The 16,777-nt window shown below is 42.5% G+C and overlaps 1 protein-coding gene across 3 annotated transcripts in view; it reads left to right on the plus strand.

Moving 5' to 3' along the window:
• Window positions 1–16,777, plus strand: part of fam110b (family with sequence similarity 110 member B) — a 39,173-nt gene that overhangs the window by 17,459 nt on the left and 4,937 nt on the right. Inside the window, exons 2-4 of one of the 3 annotated variants that reach the window (XM_030363974.1) lie at window positions 14,833–15,458; window positions 16,141–16,199; window positions 16,389–16,553. In XM_030363974.1, coding sequence (XP_030219834.1) covers window positions 15,336–15,458; window positions 16,141–16,199; window positions 16,389–16,553 — 347 coding nt within the window. In that variant the 5' untranslated portion in view covers window positions 14,833–15,335. Of the gene's footprint in view, window positions 1–14,624; window positions 14,680–14,832; window positions 15,459–16,140; window positions 16,554–16,777 lie in introns of all 3 variants that reach the window. The other 2 variants (XM_030363973.1, XM_030363972.1) reach the window with 2 other exon arrangements.

Raw genomic sequence — 16,777 nt, forward strand, 5'->3', positions numbered from 1 at the left:
TCCATCCTTCATCCTCTGCTCCCTGGCACTCTCTTCTAGAAAGAACTCCATGAGGGGATTCATACTGCGGGGTTTCGGGGCTTGGGGGGTATGCTGCGGTGGTGAAAGAGGTGTCTGGGGTGGTAGAAGAGGTGCCTGTGGTGGAGGAGCATGAGGGAGAGGTAAAGGGGCTGGTGGCAGTGTACTCAACGATGTCCTGAAAGAAAACGAATAAGAAGGAATTAGGAATTATTTGCCAGAACTGGGTGATATGGCCATATGTTATGTACAATATATAATAGCTATGTACACAATATAGTACAGCCAAAAAATACATTGATTAACCATGTATTGATGTGGATAAAAACCCACAATCTAATATTCCAATATGAGCGGTCGAGAAGGACTAGGTTTGAAATTACCAGTTGTATAAAGTAACAAAACCTGAGTTGTGTGCAAAGAACCAAAGGGCCTTGATACCGGACACCTCTTGTGTTTCCCACTACCGTTCCACATTTACTTAGCATACAATTAGTAATAATAATTTTCTCCCATGATATCCATTATCATCCAATTTCATGCTTCATTTTGCATTACTTGGCAAATGTGAGTGTAGCTAATATGATAACTCACCAGTGTTGTGGGATCCTCACTGAATGAGGCCACTATCACCACAGGGTCTATGGATGGCCTGGACCCCAACACCTCATGCATATCGTCATAAAACTGCCATGAGGCAGCAGTCACCTCTCCCTCATCTGTCCCGGATCCCGTTTTGGGACTCTTCAGGTCCTGCAACAAAGATAAACCACCTCCAGTTAATTGTGATTGGAAAAAAAGGTTTAGATCATGGTCAAATTAACTTATGCATCTCCTCAAAACAAGTAGACAATTACCTTGTAGCGTTTCTTCAGGTTCTCCCACTTCTTTGAGGCCTGCTGTGGGGTTACACGTCCCTCCAAACCCAGTTATTTTACCAATTGCCTGTGTCATAAAAAGAAATTAAGGGTTAGTTATATTAATTAATGAAAAAGCCTAAAAAAACACTGACTGTTTGTATGCGGTAAAGCAACTTTACTCACTCCCAAAGTGCCTTCGACGCACTTTTGGACCGGAGAAACATAAAATAATATAACAAAATAAAATATTTCTGTAAACATAAAATATTACTAATGATAAGAGGACTTCTGATAAAGTGCCAACATAACATTCAAACTTTCAACACTGCTCATAAATATACAGTGTTTTGCAAACGGTAATTACCTTAAAAAAGGGAGAAGAATGAGGAAAAACACACACGCAACTCTTTCCTTCACTCGTCTGTATTGAATGAGGAAGTGGAGCGCAAACCCCCTACTGGAGCCCCGAGGCATTACCAACAGATCGACGAATTACCAACAGATCGACGAATTATTAAACCACACTGATATATTACAAATTAACTATATTTACCTCAAAATAGATTATACATGTATGAATAAATTGTGGTATATAACTTGTCACACTCGCTGCCATGTTTGTGTATCACTTTGGTAAATGCGCGCTCTGTGCGGGGGAGGGCTGAGCCCATTCCGAACTACGGGAGCTGAGAGGGAAGCGTTTGCGGATGTTGAAGAGAAAACCGATTTTCATTTAAACAAGTCGACGTGAGCTACACACTAATTAATCGATAAAATTGGTTTATCGCCCAGCCCTAGTTGGTGGTCCTGAACGCTATCACTGTCCTCACTTCCTGAGGAGACCCTGGAACGATAAATGGATCGTATGAAATCCAGATCACGCTAAACATGCAATCAAATGGGCGAAATGGGATATGAAAATAGGGCAAGTGTTGACATGGAACTGTCCATGTTGCGGATATCGCGAGCTAATTCGCTAACTAGCGATTAGTGCATGACAATTCAACCAGTGTTGTTTTCGTCAGGCAAGACGAAAACGAAAATGACGTCGTCAGACCCCTTTTTTCCATGACGAAAATGAGACTAAGACGAACGTCACCAAAGCCATATAAAGACTAAAATGTGACGAAAAATGTAGACATTTTCGTCAGACGAGAACTAGACGAGACTAAATTGTTAGTGAGTGGACGAACAAGTTTCAAAACATGCTTTTTTCCCGCCAACTATAATATGCGTGCAATGTCAATCAAGAGCTCAGACATCAGAAATGGAGCCAGCTGCTTGTCCTAACAGTCACGCCCCCATCACACACTAAAAGCCTCGCTCGCGCGCAGCTGCGCCTGCACGCACACGGCACACACACACTCATTGGGTGTGTTCGAAACCGCGTACTTGCTTACTGCTTACTACCTACTAAATATTTGGCTTACTTATCGAAACCTTAAATAATGATTGAGTAATCCATTTGAGTAATCGGCGTTCAGAAGACCGTCCTTACTTAACCACCTCAGATGACGTGAATCAAATGACGTGTCAATAACCTACCGGCCGGGCGCCGTTAATAAATATTATAAATAAATATATAAACGTCACATTTAACGTCACAGTACATCTTCAACCTAAGGATTTGCGGTGATATGTTAAAAACAATTATTAAACAATTATTAAAAGCACTGCTGCTGCGGCTCCCCGTTTAGCGCCATTGCTTCCACTGTTCTTTTGAATAGACGCAGTGCATTCTGGGGCAGTTGAGTACGTCTAGTAAGCTAGCGATGCTTACTCAAAATCTTTCCGGAAGTCGAAGACATTCGGATACTACTCGCTTACCTAAAACTCGCTTACTACGTTCTGCATACTCAATTTGACGTCATAGTTAGTAGGAGTAGTAAGCAAGAACGCGGTTTCGAACACACCCATACACTACAGAGAGAGGCTGGTGGACGAGGCACACACACACTCATACACTACAGAGAGAGGCTGGTGGACGAGGCACACACACACACACACGCACCATGGCAGCAGCAGCGGTGCTAGCAGCGGTGCTAGCAGCGGACTAAAACTAGACTAAAACCTTTGGAGTTTTCGTCGGACTAAAACTAGACTAAAACCTTTTGAGTTTTCGTCAGACTAAAACTAGACTAAAACTTTCAAAGATAGAAATGACTAAAATGGGACTAAAACTAAGAAGCATTTCGTCAAAAAGACTAAGACTAAAACTAAATCTAAAATGCCTGCCAAAAACAACACTGCCGCGGTGGTTATGTATCTGGTTATAACGAATGTCTATAATGCATTGAAACTACATTTCGATAATGCAATGGTTATCAGAATTGTATTATCTTTATTAACGGAATTACTTACATTTGTGGCTCGGTGACTTCCCGCATGCTGCCATCTCGCCGAGAATGTTTCTCAAATGGTTAATACCGGTTAACACCGGTTTATAAAAGGAACACATTCTCACATTGAACTCACATTGATCCACTATTCTCTAAGCATTTTTAAAACGAATGACTGCATTACTTGGCAGGGGATAAATATAACATTACTTATATAATATTACTAATATTATATATTAGTATAAAGCTTATTTTTAACCTGGAGTCACTAGAACATGGAAGATCTGGATATCATACGACATGAGCCCGGCAGCTCCCCGACCGTGGGCCGCCCGCGGTCGGGGAGCTGACGGGCTCATGTCTGCAGAGTATAATTAATAAAATAATTAATAGTTAATTACAGAGAAAACACTTAAATTTGTGTTTTTCCAATCCTGTCGCATCTTTTCACCCTCCATCTTATCTAGGATATTTCTTGATTTTCCGTTTTCTCGCAAGGTATTGTGGGAGCAAGTCAGAACTGAAGCGCTTTGAGGGTGCCCATCGAAAATCTCAATTTTGAGTGGATGTTAGCCCTCCCCCTTACCCCTCAAAGCTACCTTAAAGTGGTATTGGGACATTGCTCCACGGCGCGTGCACGCACAACAGCGAGGGCTAGGGCTGAGATTTTCTTTGGAGCAAAGGAATGAGATTCAACCATAGTGCGAATCTTTTGCTTCCTCTAAATGCAACGCAGCAGTGTTTCAGAGCACACATGGTTTCCAAAGTATGAGAATAAGCCTATTTGCAATTATCACAAAGCAAATGGTTTGAGCTTTGTGCACCGTTTCAATACATTTATGGTAGAACAGGTGAGTTGAGCGGTGATGAATCACATAGGGGCAATTGTGGAGGACGGATCGTCATAAAAGGAAAAATATTGCTAACTGTACGAATCATGTTTACTGAATAACGAACACACTGTTAGTTGGTAGAGCTTTTTGGTGACTTTTGGACTTGTTTGATTGAAATTGAATTTCCTTGTAGGCCTTCCCTGGAAAAAATTGTAAATCATAAATCTTGTGGCCTTCGGGCTATTACTTTGTCAGTGTGGTTGTCCGGGAAGTACAATGTCTGCAGGCACAATGGCACATGCCTCGCAGAGTCCATTCTCTGTCAATAAAATCAGACTCAGTTATGGGTTTGTGGTTTGGCTTGACCATATGTCGGTATTGGTGGAATAATAAGCTATGTTTTGCAGCGGCTCTGCGACTCTAGCTTTTTTCTGTTCATATAAATTGGGCAATTCAACTGCAGTGAAGTTCTTGCAGATGGCCAGCTGATATTTAAGGTATAAATGGGGACCATAACTTTCGCAATTTTATACACCGCATCTATGATCGCGGCCTTTTCTTGTCATAAGGAATGACAATGCTGCTCCCAAGGTGACTTGCTTCTTTGCAGGCGCTTGGTCGCTTGAGCTGGCTTCTGCATCGCCTTGGTGCTACACACACCTGCCATTCCACAGCATGTCTCCATCGCAGGTGGTGGAATAAGTTGCTTGTATCTCCATGTTTTGCAGCGAACGACTTTCTCATAACTTTCACAAAACAGTTTTTTTGTTCTATATCTGACTGCTTGAACCCAAACCATTTCCATACAACTGAGGTTACACAGACTTTTTTAGGAATGAGTTCTTCATTTGTGTTCGTGGACATCCTAATGCGCGTCTGTTGGGCGAAGTGAATGTGATTGTATGTGGCTGAGTTTCTGCGCCTATACTCATAGAATCTGGAGTTACAATACGTAACTATCGTTTCAGCCATTTACTGTACAATTCAGTTAACCATGAAGGATCAATTGAATGAGAGGAGGGCTGAGGAGGGCTGTCAATTAAATATCGCGCTTCAGAAACGGCCAATCAACCCTGCCTTGGTTAACTCCCCCATAGTGCCAAAACTAAATTTGCACGCGAGAGCAGAACATCATTCGCGAGAGGCTGTTTTGCGCGCGCAGAGGTAATTTGCGCGCGCGAGAGGCTGTTTTGCGCACGCGAGAGGCTGTTTTGTGCGCGCAGAGGTAATTTGCGCGCGCGCAGTTAATATCTACGCATGTGGAATAATATAATACGCCCGAATGCATCTTTTATCACATTAGTGAATTATGCCACTAATGTGTCGCCACACACCACCAGTTTTAATTTAATTAAGAGAAGTATACGTCATTACACAGAAGATTTTTTTCTTTGTTAAAGTCTCTGCAGTTACAACATTATGTTGTACGATTACACTTTTGCACAATAAATGTTCTCAAAACGACATACTAAATTTCTTTCTTTTGTTTTATACATTTTGTAGTTTGGCTTTCCTTAGAGTCTATGTAACCTGTTCTGAAATGGTTATATTATGATTTATATATCGTGATATATATCGTTATCGCAATAGGTTTTAATGTATATCGCAATATGGATTTTAGGCCATATCGCCCATCCCTAGTTTCAATGGGGTGAAAGTAATTATTTTCTGGTCCCAGTCTTTATATGCCTTGGATAACATGTTTGTGGATTTAAATGAAAATTTTCATGTCAAGAGTTTGACTGTTAGAGGAAACACAATGAGAAAGACCACACGTCTCGTATGTGACATCACGCTCCCTGGGACTGGCGTGGACAAGACCGACAATCTCCCCATCGGCATAACTGAAACTCTCCACATGCCCCGACTTATAATGGTTTTCACCTCTTCCGATGCTTTTATCCCATGGACCTATAAAGTTTTATCCTCCCCTTGGAAAAAAGCGGTTAAGTGGAGCAGAGAGAACGCCATGTCTGTACCGGAGTTCCAAGTGCGGGTGGTGACGTATATCATTTGCGTCGAGAGCAGCAAGGAGCTGTAGTTCACAAAGCGGCCTCACACAAAACATTATCAAACTTCTTCACGTACATTTTTAGTTTTCTATGCATGAGAAATTATCATTTAAATCCACAAACAACATATGTGTAATCCAGGGCATATAAAGACTGGGATCAGAAAATAATAACTTTCTCTCCATTGAAACCCATTCATATTTTTCGATCTCATAGGTCCAATGGGCTCTACCGGAAGGGGTGTGACTTCTCCACTCTATTGACTATGTCCAGACTCTGTGCAAATGAAAAAAGTACGAGAGTCTGGTAGGACCAGGCTATACAATTTCTGGATGTGCCCCTAAAATGTTCAGTTAGGGGCCACAGTGCTCCTAGTGTAAAAAGTTAGTGTGGAGACCTGTCTAGTGTTACCCCAAAGCAGTGCTCCACTTGAAGGGGAATCTAACATTGATTTGATTGACTAAGCATTATTTCGAAATGTTTGAAATAAAAAAATAAAACCTTTTAGACAGTTAATTTAAGCTCATTGTGTTCCTTATTATTTTTATTAGCCCGCCGAGATGAGAAATCAAGCCAGCAGAAGCAGAGGTCCCCGACCTTTATTATGCCAAATGTACTATGTCAGACAATATTTCTGTAGACTGGTGTTACACCATATTCTGTTACCCATCATAAAGTGTGACATCAGGGGTTGCTGTTGCTGGTTTTCTGCAACATGCACGTGCTTAAAGGGTAGCCTGAGTTCACTTCTAATAAACATTGTATCGCCATTGCTTTGTTACACTGGCCAATTGGCTTAGGGAAAGCGGTTGATATGCATCTTTAGTATATGCTACACGTGAACCTCTCAAACTCTGGATATTGTTTTCATCGCAGAATATACTACACGTGAACACTCCAAAAACAAATAAATCAGGGCAAAAATTGTTATCTTGTTTATTTTTGGAGTGTTCATGTGTAGTATATACTAAAACAGTTTTTCACCTCAGGCTCCGTGAATAATGGGGAATTCCTAGAGGTGTCAAGTAACTAAGTACAAAAACTTTGTTACCTTACTTAAGTAGAAATTTTGGGTATTTATACTTTACTGGAGTAATTATTTTTCATCCTACTTTTTACTTCTATTTCTTACATTTTCACGCACTTATCTGTACTTTCTACTCCTTACTTCTTAAAAATGGCATTGTTACTCCTATTTAATTTCTGCTTGTTTTTATTCAGCCGAAAAAACACAAACAAAAAAATATTTTTTTTGTTTGATTCTAGGTTTGCACACCTATCCAGATAATTCAGGCATCGGATAGAGTGAATTTGATTGGTTGGATGAGAATAGAAACATATACCATTCTGACACCCTATTGGTTTATACGCGATCCATGGCACCTGCGCACGACCAGAGCCCATCTACATTCTCTGACATGACATAAATCGCGCCATGTTCCAGCTACAAAATAGCAGACGTAGATGAGCGAAATGTCCGAACCAAGCACCAGTGAGGAGGTTGGTAGCCAAGAAGACCAGCCAACCATTCTACATTCCTGGCTGTACCTGGAAGAATTTTTTGAAATGGTTGGATGCAAAAACAATTCAGTTCTTACTCGTTACATCTAAAATTCCTTCAGCTAGCTTGGATACATACATTTATTAGATGGCCTTTAGAAAAAAAAATTGGGGAAGTGGGGCAGTGTGCTATAGAGGTGTGCTGTGTGTGTCACTAATTCACGGATGGGATAATGCAGAATTCCTTGATTCCAAATTCATTGTATGTGTGAGCATACTTGGCGAATAAGCTGATTGTATTTCTATAGACCCCTGTGGCACGGCCTAAGCTTTTGTCCTTAATGGCGTTTTTTCCCCCTTGCATTACTTTTACTTTCATACTTTAAGTTGTTTTGAAACCAGTACTTTTATACTTTTACTCAAGTAAAAAGCTTGAGTTGATACTTCAACAGAAGTATTTTTAAACGCTAGTATCTATACTATACTTCTACTTAAGTAATGAATGTGAATACTTTTGACACCTCTGGGAATTCCCCACTTTTCACTTATTCACTAACGCTTTTGTTGAGTCCAAGACCAGGGCTTTTCAAGTCCGTGTCCAAAGAGATTTGGGTCAGTGGCATAAAAGTAGAAAGCCAAAAATGTGCAAGTAGTCGGATGATGGTTATAGAACACCCTTAATATTTATATTTAGCAAGTTCATTCACTGAGCTGAAGAAGATTAAACCATGGGACAGAAGAGGCTTAGTGGATCGTCCATTTTTGAATCACACAAAGTGTTGGACCTGTGTTCCGCTAGTGGAGCTGTTTAGATGGTTTTGTTTACAATACATCGCAATCTCTATCTATTGGTTTCTGACATATTTTGAGTGGATGTGGAGGGATTGTCGTAGAGTCAACGGCTGAGTAGTGTTCGCTGCCATCCTTAGCTATCTTTTTATCACGTTAGGTACATTCAGTATACTGTTATTATAGGGATGGTCATTCAAGGTGGAGGCATATGGGCTTCACCAGATGGCTGCCCCAATCAGATTAGTCGAAGAGGATCCTCTTTGCCACCCAAGGAAACAAAAGACAGACAAGATCACCACAGGCTTCTTTAGGTTTGCCCACCATTAGGTAACAAATTGTTTAAAAGATGTCCAACCCAAGGTCTTAGTTGGGATTCAAACACTATGTGATAAAAAAATATCAGAATTGGGCTGAGCATTCTAGGAAGGGAGGCGTGTTACGACCCATTGCAACTTTGCGCTACTTTTTTATTGTCGTCACGCTATCGTTATAATGAGCGATGTTTTATGAAAGGCGCCACACGCTGTGGGATTAGACTTATCCTAACCCTTCCTCGGACAAGGATATCAACTCTTGAGATTTGTTTTAGTTGGTCACTTCCCTTGAATTTAGATTTTATCTCTTGACACTTGTTCTTCCTCCGACGGTTGCAGACATCCGCTTTGTTTCCCGCACCTCTAGTGAATGTAAAGCAGAGTCAGAGTGACGTAAAATACTGCCGTAAAGTAAAACATCGATAGGAACGAAAGAGGGAAATATCTATTAGAATTTTCCCTCGTTCCCCGATATATATCATCATACCGCACAGCCCTAGTTCATGCTCAAAGCCTATGAAGCATTAAACAGGACTGTTGACAGAATCACAGACATCATGAACAAAGATATATCTTATGCCCAACGATGTTAGATGATACTTTTTAGATACTTTGACTTCCTTTACAATGTGCGATAAAACCTCTCTGTCTTCAGCGTGAATCTCGGCTCTGCAGTCGCCAGGAGCCGGTGGAACCCATCACCTTCCACCAAAGAAACAGTTTGGATGTCTGTGTGTATCATCTCCATCCGTGTTTAGTCCAGGTGTTTGCCCTTGGATCTGATGGACCTCATTTGGTTACATGGTCAAATGCTTGTTGCAAGGTAGGGTGCTGTGTTCTAACGGTCCCTCACTGGGCCCCTGTGCCTCTTCATTGGCATCATTATGTTTGTTCTTCAAATGAGCCCACAAATGGGAATTGTTCTTCTGGTTCCCTTTGCTAGACCCCTCGCTTACTTCATTTTGTATTGCAGACCAGTACATTAAAGGATTTTTTTTTGAAGTACCGTAATCCCAAACTTATGCCCTGTTTCCACCCACCCGATAGTGAGCCCCGATGGTGCCCGATGGCTAAATCAGCAGCTATCGTTATAACATCGGCAAATAGCGTGGTTGCATCGGGAAACACCGTTACTCTTCCCGGGAACATCATTAGACAACGGGAAGAAACGGGAAGAAATGCTCAATGATCGGGCAACATCGGGCAACATCGGCAAAGAACGAACATGTTTGTTAATTTTGGGTCTATCGGGGTAGAATCGGTTACCAGGTGTTGCTATGGGCTAATCGGCTATAATCGGGAATAGAAAGGGAGTATAACGTAAGACATCGCAAATCATCCGGGAATTTTCCTGGGCACATCGGCTATATTCGTTAATCTTCCACGCTTTAACGTGCTTTATCGTCTTTATATCGGCAACCTCAACACACGAAAGACCCTCGAGAACCCTAGACAAATAACGATTGTGAGTGACCAGATTGTGTTAAGGAAGACCCTCAATCTGCCACTTGGGTATAAATAGGGGGTGATGGATGGATGTCCTACTTTTATAATTACAGGGTACTTTATTATAAAATCGCTATTGTAATATAAATAAATATATAAATAAATATCAGTCTAAACCAGTCTCCCCTTTGCCTTCTACCGAAATGACGCCAAATGACGTCAAATGACGCCAAACGCACTTCGGGTGTCTTCCCTGGCATAAATCGTTATGTTATCGTTATAACATCAGGTATGTGTAAATGCTACCCCGATAAATTGACCCGATCATACATTTTTAGCCCGATGTCACCCGAATCACCCCGACTTCCACATCGGTGGTCCATCGGCCATTAGCGGCCATTAGCGGGATGGTGTAAACGGGGTATTAGCTGCTACAACATGGAAACCTAAAAAAGAAAGAGCAGGAAATCGCTCCAGCTTTATGGTAAAATTAATTGGCTTGCATCCGCCCTGGTTTTGTTAGCTCTGGCTACAGTAGGTATATGAGCACAAAAAGTATAAACATCCTAACCTGGAAAGAGCAGGAAGCTACAGCACTTTTGATATCGGGCTTTGTATCCAAAAACTAGATTTTTTTTTTTCACAAAGTTGCATGTAACTTCCTTAATAATCAAGATAACCCCACTAGTTTCCAGGGAAGATAGTTAATTGTTTGTTCTAATTAGTAAACCCATTTAAACATCATTATGAGGGCCAATATTGTCCGATAATATTGGCCAACCGACATACAGTATGTTGGTCAGGCTCTAATATCTATGTAATCATAAAGTGGCCCATCTCTGTGGAGACACTGTCGCAAGTTATTCACATCCCACCATGATAAAACCCATCAATAAGGAGAACGTAGAAGTGTTTGATTATTACAATTATGTGAAGGAAGCGCTTCAGAGCAGAGAACAAATGCAGCACCATTCAATTTAGAGAACCAACATAATTCCACCTGCACCTGTACGTAATCCCTGCCCGTTTTGATGTGTGTTTTTAGTGTACGCCAATGTCCTCAAAGCTCACAAAGTGCATTAAAGCGGTCTTATGCAAGGAGCGAAAGGCTGACTCAGCGTTCCAGGTCCTCCGGGTCTAGCGGTGATACCTGCTGCAGCCCAGGTATCGGCCCACTTTAACGCCATGTTTCTGGCTTTCAGTTTTCAGTTGACACTGCTAGTCTCGGACCACGGATGTCCTGTTAGCTCCCGGTTTAAGATCGCTTCTGTACTGGATCGAAGCACAGCTTGTTTTAGAGACTGGATTATTATTGTTTTACCATTGCAGAGCGTCCACAAATCAATGTTTTTAGTTGTAGGCATATATTTCTCATTAGAGCCAACATATAATATAATTAATAATTAGTATAATTTACTCTTACCCATGGTTAATGGCCTATAAAAGCCTCCTTCATGATGTAGGCTGCAGAGAGAATGTGCTGTTGCTTCTATAGCCTAACTATATGATCTAAGAGCTATCATTTGAGTTGAATTAGTTAGAAATGCAAGATCTGAAGATCTTCTTACATTTCTCGCACTAATACTTAATGTCTTTCATCAGGTATTAATGTGTGAAATGAAGAAGGTCTGTTGCTAGGTGTCTGTGCTATCAGACAATTCAGCTTTTCGACTGCTCCCGATCCATTTCTGACCAATGAGGTCATTTGTTCTCTGATTGTTCCAAGGAATTCTATCATGTGCTATTATAATGCATATGACTATACTTTATTTCTGACTGCGAGAATTTGAGTCTCGTCGAATGATGATTACACTATTACAATTTGAAGGTACAGAACAGTGCCACTGCTTGCTACTTTCTCAGAAGCATTGCCCCCCCCCCCCCCCCATTTGTATAATTTATACTGGTCATTTACCATAGTAAACAGTAATAATGATATAGATATATTTTTAAAGGAACATATTTTGGTGTTTCCCAACAAGTAAACATAGTATTTGAGTTCCAGGAAACTGCTGGAAAGAGCTCCTTGCTAGAAATAGCTTTTAGGAAAAAAATCTCGCCTATGTCTCAGTCCCTTCAGATTGCACTGTTTCTGGTGTCTGTAGCTTTAATGCAAATGAGCTGCTGCCCATTGACCAATGAGCTGTCAGAGTGAACCACAGCATGAGGGAGAAGTGATTGTTTCTGTTTGCGCACTCCTGGAGCTCTATATCTATATAACAGGGGGCCTAAATCCAGCGATCTGATTGGTTCCTAACTGTTGTATAATGAGCGTATACATAACTGCTATGACGCCCGATCATTTTGTGAAAGTTTGCATATCACTCCGTGCCTGGTAGTAGAAACAGTTACAAAGTAAAACATATGTTGGATGATGGTGGAGAGGGTGTAAATGTTGTTATTCCGGGAGTGAGCAAGGCGATGGAGAGACTAACGAAAGCTTAGGCACACGGCGAGTGAACTGCTCCATAGGATAAATTGCCGGTGAACCGCTCTAGCCGAGCCTTCTCTCGGAGGGACGCTAAACTGTGTTGCATAGCGACCGTCGTGCAATTTGAAGGCAGCCAGGAGGGACTACTTTTTTGTATTCTTTAATAACACGGCTACTTTGACTTTCTTGGTTTCTTTTTAAATGTAGTGTGTCTATGAGTTTCGTTTCGCCATAATAGTAACCGTTGTATAAATGCTATAGATCACTTCAGTCAGTGGTATGTGCTCATTATACCACTGTGAAGGGGGTCGCCGGCCCTGCGCGTCGGGGCCGGACAACGCCCCTTAACAGTGGTATAATGAGCACATACCACAGCCTGTCGTGATCTATTGCTTAAATATAATATATAGGTATTTATATAATATTATATCTAATATCACGGCCAAAAGCTAGCGGCTGATATTATGAATAATAAAGACTACATCTGACGTCTCTGGTACTTCCACAACAAGTAAAGACTCGTAGTGGGGGTAATCTCGGCGATGGTTGAGAAGAATTGGGGGAAAGGAACTTTGGCCTTGACTCTCTGAAGTCCATGTTAAACCGCGACATGGAGGAGAAAGGGATTGTACTCCCGGAGCTCGGCAGCAGCCCGGCATCCTAGCTCCGGGAGTACAATCCCTTTCTCCGCTGGAGTTGCCGGACTGCCGCTGAGCTCCCCCCGCCAGAGCTGCCGGACTGCCGCCGAAGCTCACCCGCCAGAGCTGCCGGACTGAGCTTTCGCCAGAGCTTTGGCGGCAGTCCGGCAGCTCTGCCGGACTCCCTGCCAGGCAGTCACATGGCAAACTGACAAATTAGACATGGAATGCACTAGGGCTGTCAAAATTGCTCAAAAATGACATTCGAATGTTCGTTTGGAAAAAAATCACGAATTCGAACTATTCGAATATCTGGTTGCCTATTTTACGCAGTTGCCGTCAATATGTCAATAATGCGACAAAACCATGGTTCAAATTAGCGGGATATATATATCCTATAAACAGCCCAGTAACGTGGAGGCCTAATCATGAAAAGCCACAACTTTGTATCGCTTGCATTTCACCACCACACCTGCAAGCGCGCAAACTATAGTAATCTGAAGAAGACGCCCGCTTCTGAATGTTACAAAGTATGCTAGTGGTAACGTTCCTTGCTTTGCTTACCAAGTTACCATTTATCGAGAAGGCCTATTAAAATCGATAAAGAAAGATATGCATGTCGCCTACGTCTTCCACCATGCCAGCGAAAGGGCACTTCGCACTACGCACCGTTCAGATTCATGAAAAAAAAGCTGTCTCGGACTTTGCCGAGAACATTGCGTTATAGCAGCTTTCACCAGCCAGACTACTAGCTCCCTGAGCTCTACTTCGGATGCTTATTGAATGGCATAGCCGAGCTGGAATACCTATATCCAAGTACGGAAACCCCGAGGGGATAAAATACATTCGCTCTTCACAATACTAGTCTGTTACACTTGTACCGCGGGAGTGTTTTTTCACATTCGAATATTATGAGGGACATCGCGAACAGACAGAGGCTCATTCACAAAGCAGATAGAGGCGCTTGTACTCGCTTGAATGTGAGTGTTTTTTCACATTCGAATATTAATTTTCACGTTCGAATTCGCGTTTTTGGATACATTTCGAACGAATATTCGAACTTCGAATATTCGTTGACAGCCCTAGAATGCACAAACATCTCCGCCCAGCGCACGTCCGCTGGTCCACAAAATCTTAGCTATACTCTTATTGGAGGGGGGTGGGGAAGTCGGAGGTAATATTCAACTGTGCCCCCTTCATACATAGGAGGGGGTGCCAAAAAAAAACCCTCCTAAAAATCCCAGGAAAAGTTGTTTTCATAATATGTCCCCTTTAAATATATATAGATATAGATATAGATATCTATATATATAGATATATATATTGGGATTTAGATGTGTGTTCAATGAAAACTCTCTCCCAGTAGTGTGACAGCAGCATTTTTTTTATGTTGATAGTTGTCGTGGTCAAGCTTAAACATTGGTGTTTGGATTTCCTTTAGGTTGCAATGTTGTGCCATGAGGACAGTAATGCTGGATGTTCACTTGGTTTGAATGGTAAATACAATGAATACGTAGCTCCGGTTGTCTGCTCACATGTTTCCTTGTGTTGGTGTGTTTGGAGGGTTTATCCGGCTCTTCCTTGTGTTTCTAGTTGCGTGATGTCGTCAACATTGGCTGAGGTTGGTTTGTTGTTTCTTTGTTCTTTAGGTTGTTTGGCCAACTGAGGGGATGGCGGTGACCTAACATTCATCGCTCTGACCACGCTTCTCATCTTCTTTCATGTTTCCCCCACTTGCATGTAATTATTTAAGCTATCGCTTTCCGGCTTTCTCAAGTTTTTACTACTCATGCATGCCCCCTCTTTCTGTTGTTCTTGGGGAGAGTAAATTCATAAAAGCTGTGGATTTTTGGCAAGCGTTTTTGGTGTCAGAGTTGAGGTTTATTACCCAGACACAGCCAACCTGAGGCCAGTAGTAGAGCCAGCGATAGGGACCACCCCCGGGGATCGCCGCCATGCAGAGCCCAGCAGGGGTCTGTTACCTTTAGGCCCCCCTCCATCTCTCGCCATCTCTCCCCTTCACTGTTCTCCCCCACAACACCCCGCCCACCTTGTGTCTTGATGTTGGGCGGGTCCCCTGGTACCCTCACCCTCTGTTGGCCCCCCCGCACCTGCTGCCACTACGGCCACCTCCCGCAGCCACGTTGTCGCCATGCAGACGGAGGCGCTGGCTCCAGCCCTGGCAGATAGCAAGGCCCCCGGGCCGCCCGCGCCCTTCAGCTCCGCGGTGCCCCTCCGGATCCTCAACAAAGGCCCTGACTACTTCCGGAGACAGGTAGGGGTCTTCTGGTGGCATGTGCTGTTTATAAAGCTTGTTGCTTTGCAAAGGCAAATGTATGTGTGTAGCTTTTGTATTTTGAGTTTAATATTTGTAAGTCTTTGTAACTATCATAAATCATAAACATTGATCAGTGAGAGGGGAAGCCTGTTTATAATGGGCTTATTTTAGTCAAGTAGTCAAACTGAAATTCAAACACATGCATGTTTGACCTGATTGTTGATTATTCAAATCAATGTGCAGTTCTCAAGTCCTTTGTCCCAAATATACCATAAAGCCATGGCACGATGTTGAGGGCTCTTGCAGGAAACCCCAACAACTACTCCCTCGATTCATCCCCTCTCTGATCCACTCAGAACAGTGAGAGACAGAGCTGGCTGGCTGGGAGGAGGGTGAGAACAGGGGGATTTAAAGAACTGTTACAGGGATTTGTACATTCTTCATTTTCGGTTAAATGGAGGACTCAAAGAGATTTGGTTGTTTGAACTCAATCAGTCAAAGGGAAAACGTATTGTTCATACTCATGTTAGCTTTTAGTTCAATTCATATCTGGTGGTTGGGTACATTCATTCATTTCAATTTCAGAAAGACTATTTTCTAATAGAAGAGATTAATGAATTAATAAGTTCCTAAACATAACTTAACATTTATTTTCTGAAACAAATCTAATTGTATTCAGGTCGAGCCGAACCCAAAGCGCCTGAGTGCAGTGGAGAGACTGGAAGCTGACAAGGCTAAGTATGTGAAGAGTCATGAAGTCATCAATGCCAAGCAGGAGCCAATCAAACCGCCCATTCTGGCCAAGCCCCTCATTTGCCCCGCACAGCTTGGCAAAAGAGGCTCTGTGGGAGGAGTTGGGAATGGAGGCGGGATGACATTCAAAGCCTCTAATAACAACGCCAAGGCGGACTCCTGTGCCACTTCTAGCGGGGAAATCTGCAAGCGGGAGAACCTGAACCTGGAGATGCTGAAGAACCTCCTGAACTCCTCCTCCTCCCCGGGGGCCGGATCTGAGGGTCCAGGGGGAGGGGCCAAAAGTGCTGTGATGCTGAGGTCATCAGGAGGAGGGGCCAGGAGCTGTAATCCATCCAGGTAAATGCTCAGAACAAACCTGACAACAACGACAAATCTGAAAGCAATAATAACGTTACATCTAAGCCAGGTGTGGGCAACTACTTTTCCTAGGGGGCTCGGGATTGTTGTTGAGGGCCAAACAAACACGTCAACATCACAAACTAGAATTAAACAAATGCAGACTACGCCATTGTTTGACATTGAATATAGTGTACACTACCTCCGGAGGTGGTTTTGACAAA

Source organism: Gadus morhua, chromosome 8 (genome assembly GCF_902167405.1).
Source record: "Gadus morhua chromosome 8, gadMor3.0, whole genome shotgun sequence".
Lineage (NCBI taxonomy): Eukaryota > Metazoa > Chordata > Actinopteri > Gadiformes > Gadidae > Gadus > Gadus morhua.